We start from the raw sequence: 5,273 nt of genomic DNA on the forward strand, positions 1-5,273 counted from the left end.
ACTCCAATGTATATTTCCACCGCATCTTTAGATCTTTTATGTATATGTATAAATATTTTCGCAATATATATATATATATATATATATATATATATATATATATATATATATATATATATATATATATATATATATATATATAAAGAAATTGAAAAAAAAAATAATAGGAGGAAAATTTAAAAAAAAATCAAAAAGTTCTTTTGATGGGTCCCTTTAATAAAGTTAGTTTTGAAAGCACTAACTCATGAAACACGTGAATAGATAGAAAAATGGAGTTTTTTTTGCTACAAAAATTTGAGATTTTAATATAAACTCATCAGTGAATGGAGCATTATTTTTAGTATCGATTAATATGCATATCCTTGACAGAAAAATGGTGTGATTACGTACATTATGCATCCGTCCAAAACAAATTTAAAACTGTCAATTAATCCCATAAATTTTGATTTCAATTAAATTTTTGAGCTAACAAAATAACAAGATCAGGAAAGCATGCAACTGTTACATCCCCATCCATAACCAGTTGAATTTACATTTACAGTTTGTTATTAATTATTATTATAGTGAAAGTCTTAGCTCCAAATCCAGCTGATCTTGGCTGCCATTTAAATCAAAACTATGACTGTTTGATCCCGATGAATCACTTCCTTTTTTCTTCTTCAGCGAATCCTTCGCATATACAACAGTATAATCATTTATTAAATGTATCCTATGATGTATTAAAATTTATATATAACTTTATTTAAGCGTACGTATGTCACAATTAAAAAACATGTTAAATATGAACGTATATATAACAGATATATGTAGGGTTAAATTAATTACCTCAACTTCTACTTGAAAGAGGTGTCTAGTTATTTCAGGTTGTGCATAGTGTTGAGCCTCGAACATGGCATTGCTTGCATTCCATCTGTTAATTTCCAATATGCATTAGATTTATTTAGAGAGATCAAACCATTGCAAAAATAAATCGCAGACAACAAGTTTATTTTAAGAATAATTAGTACTTTAAAATAAATTGTGTCTGATTTTTGTTTCTGAGTGACTACAAGGAGATAATAGATCAAACTATTACACATTTTTTAGTTGTCCATATTCCATTTGTTAGTATCCCAAAGAAAATGTCATTTTTTTAATTTCAACGAGGCGAAAAATTTTTTACAAGTAAACTACGACTAATTACTTGAAGGAATAGCGTGATAATTGTACTTTATTCAATCGTATATATATTGTTATCTAAAACGGGTAAACTTATACTTAAGGTTTTCTTTGTTCAGGATATTCGAAGAGGGCGAATATTTTTACTCAGATACACACGATCTAACCCACCAGATTAATTTAATTTTTCAATCCTTTCCCTCTTAGACAAAGTAATATAATTATTCTAGAGAAAATTAGGTAAGACATTATTTTTAACAACACCAAGCTAGGCGTATTGTCTAATTGTATTTTCAGATTTGAATGCTTTTGAATTAAGAGTTCTGAAGTTTTATCATATATGTTAATATTAATACATAAAAAAACCATCACAAATTATAAAATTATATTGGTTAAAGAACCTCTATAAGTTATATGGTAAAAAGGGAGTACAAATATTGTCAACATGGTAATTAATAGTGGGATGCCAATATATATACCTCGGGTCAATGCTCGGTATTGATTGGCCATATATTTTCATGTTTGATCTATCTAGTTCGCCCATACCCATCTGCAACACAAAATCTTGATCAAAAAGAGTGCACAATATATGCAGAAATAATTTTCTCCAAAATCAAAGATAACCTTATGTCATGACTCAGCTCATGACCTAATCTATTAAGTAGTGTTTAATAATCTCAACTATATATCTTATATACGTGTTGTTAAGAACACATCACAATCAGCACAAACCATGAAGTCTCGTTGTCCTTGTGAAGAAGTATTATAAGTCGTCGAAGACGAAGTATTTGAAAATGTAGATGATGGTAAATAAGTTGGTTGAATCCTGATATCCTCCTGCAATTTTGATATATCCACCAAAAATTAAGAAACTATTTAACCTAAGTAGTTATCATAGTACATTTGGTTAAAATAAAAATTGATTATTAACGCACGTGATCCATCAGACTTAATGAAAGCACGAATTCGATTAATTGCATTTGGTAGATTGATAGAGAATATATAAGTATACCTGTGGATGGGGATTAGTTTGATGAAAGCCCATTTGGCTATGAAGTCTAATCTTCTCCAACTGAGCAACACCAAGGCCTCTTTGCGGTTGTTTCGGTTTATCGGAATTACTCTTTTTTCCTTTTCTTGAGGATGATGATCCAAAAGATCTATCATGATTTCCTGCACCATCATCAAAATAATTCATCTTCAAGATATGTATATTTCTTATAATCTTTCTTGCTTCAAAATCACTCTTTTGTTTATTTTCAAATCAAATTGAATAGATGAGAGATATGATCTCCAACAAGAAGGTCCCTTTTTAAAGCTGTTCAATAAACCTCAGTAATTACTGCATAGCTGGAAATCAGATTGCATTAAGATATACTATAAAATAGTATCCCTTGATGATTTGTTTATACATTTAGGTAGATTTTATGCTTATTTTGTACTTTAAATTAATTGAAAAATATGGTATTAAAAAATTCATGGTTATGGACTTTTGGGATAGACAAATAACACTTGATAGTGATTGTGTCCATAATAACTCATAAAATATTGATGAGATCGCTACAATAAATTATACAATCATGAATATATGGGAATATCCCCAACTCTCCTTCTACGGCGCGTTTGGTATCTTTAGGAAAATCAAATTCAATGATCTTGATCTTGTTTTCAAGAATTTTATCAATTTTCCAAATTAAGTCATTGCCTGTGTTTCTAGTTTGTAAGAAACAAAGGTTTTTATGCGTATTTATATCAAGAAATGGCAAACTTCTAATCCAAGACAATCTGCTAACTACATTTAAGAAATAAGGAAAAAGAGTTGGATTCAAATTAAAACTTATGTTAATTCTTATAGTAATAATAAAAAGAATAAAAAATAAAACACTCTTAGTTCTTTGTGAAATTCTACTTAGGTAAGGATTATATAAATATTAATGCAACTCAAATGAGTGTTTGATAACACGCTAAAAGTTACGTTTTTTTTTATTGTGTTATATACCCATTCTAAATACGTTATCGAATAAAAAGTCCAAAAATTACATTTACTTGGCTTATTTGGTAGATTCGTAAAAGCGAATTCAATGGCGCAAGAATCGAAGAAAACGGACTTATAACGAAGAAACCAGAACCAAAACAGTAAACGATCGAAAAACACACCCTAGAACCAGCATTATGAGGGAGGAAACCGACTGGTACCACCAATAAACGTACCGGAACCGACACCCACATTAGGTGCTAGAACCGGTAGCCGTGTACCGGCCGGTATGTGAAATGTCCCGTTCATATTGATTATAAATGTTCCATATTAATTGATTTCGTTGCGAGGTTTTGACCTCTATATGAGACGTTTTTCAAAGACTGCATTCATTTTTAAAACAACCATAACCTTTATTTTATCAATAAAGGTTTTAAAAACATTACGTAGATTATCAAATAATGATAATCTAAAATATATTGTTTACACACGACCATTACATAATGGTTAACAATAGAAATATATTACATCGACATATGTTTCTTGAATGCAGTTTTTACACAATATCATACAAACATGGACTCCAAATCTTGTCCTTATTTTAGTATGCAACAGCGGAAGCTCTTAGTATTCACCTGAGAATAAACATGCTTTAAACGTCAACAAAAATGTTGGTGAGTTATAGGTTTAACCTATATATATATATCAAATCGTAACAATAGACCACAAGATTTCATATTTCAATACACATCCCATACATAGAGATAAAAATCATTCATATGGTGAACACCTGGTAACCGACATTAACAAGATGCATATATAAGAATATCCCCATCATTCCGGGACACCCTTCGGATATGATATAAATTTTGAAGTACTAAAGCATCCGGTACTTTAGATGGGGTTTGTTAGGCCCAATAGATCTATCTTTAGGATTCACGTCAATTAGGGTGTCTGTTCCCTAATTCTTAGATTACCAGACTTAATAAAAAGGGGCATATTCGATTTCGATAATTCAACCATAGAATGTAGTTTCACGTACATGTGTCTATTTTGTAAATCATTTATAGAATTTGCACGTATTCTCATCCCAAAAATATTAGATTTTAAAAGTGGGACTATAACTCACTTTCACAGATATTTCCTTCCTCGAAAATAAGACTTGGCCACGGATCGATTCACGAACCTATACAAATATGTACATATATATCAAAGTATGATCAAAATATAATTACAACCATTTTTATTATGTTTTAAAGATTTGAGTGTATTAAGTCAGCTGTCCTCGTTAGTAACCTACAACTAGTTGTCCACAGTTAGATGTACAGAAATAAATCGATATATATTATCTTGAATCAATCCACGACCCAGTGTATACATGTCTCAGGCTAGATCACAACTCAAAGTATATATATTTTTAGAATCAACCTCAACCCTGTATAGCTAACTCCAACATTACTGCATATAGAGTGTCTATAGTTGTTCCAAATAATATATATACATGGGTCGATATGATATGTCAAAACATTTGCATACGTGTCTATGGTATCCCAAGATTACATAATATATTAGAATACATGTATAATACAATATAAGTTAGCTAGGATATGATTTGTATAGATTTGTTAAACATTTCCCGTAGCTAAAAAGATCAAAAATATTCAATCTTGTTTTACCCATAACTTCTTCATTTTAAATCCGTTTTGAGTGAATCAAATTGCTATGGTTTCATATTGAACTCTAATTTAAGATCCAAACAGAAAAAGTATAGGTTTATAGTCAGAAATTTAAGTTACATGTCAATTACTAAAGAGGTAGTCATTTTCGTCGAAAGAACGACATCTTGATGACCATTTTGAAAAACATACTTTCACTTTGAGTTTAACCAAGATTTTTGGATATAGTTTCATGTTCATATGAAAAATCATTTTCCCAGAAGAACAACTTTTAAATCAATGTTTATCATAGTTTTTAATTATCCAAACCAAAACAGCCTCCGGTTTCACTACGACGGCGTATATCCGATTTTATGGTGTTCATCGTGTTTCCAGGTTTTAAATCATTAAGTTAGCATATCATATATATATTGAACATGTGTTTAGTTGATTTTAAAAGTCAAGTTAGAAGGATTAACTTTTGT

General features: G+C 29.9%; 1 protein-coding gene across 1 annotated transcript; it reads right to left on the reverse strand.

Moving 5' to 3' along the window:
- Nucleotides 1–558: 558 nt before the first annotated feature.
- Nucleotides 559–2,356, reverse strand: LOC139883351 (protein SPEAR1-like). The gene is made up of 5 exons (XM_071867540.1): nucleotides 2,171–2,356; nucleotides 1,891–1,995; nucleotides 1,638–1,708; nucleotides 826–910; nucleotides 559–669 (listed from the first exon to the last, which is right to left on the reverse strand). The coding sequence occupies exons 1-5, from the start codon at nucleotides 2,354–2,356 to the stop codon at nucleotides 559–561; spliced, it is 558 nt and encodes a 185-aa protein (XP_071723641.1).
- Nucleotides 2,357–5,273: the final 2,917 nt, after the last annotated feature.

Source organism: Rutidosis leptorrhynchoides, chromosome 1 (assembly GCF_046630445.1).
Source record: "Rutidosis leptorrhynchoides isolate AG116_Rl617_1_P2 chromosome 1, CSIRO_AGI_Rlap_v1, whole genome shotgun sequence".
Classification (NCBI taxonomy): domain Eukaryota; kingdom Viridiplantae; phylum Streptophyta; class Magnoliopsida; order Asterales; family Asteraceae; genus Rutidosis; species Rutidosis leptorrhynchoides.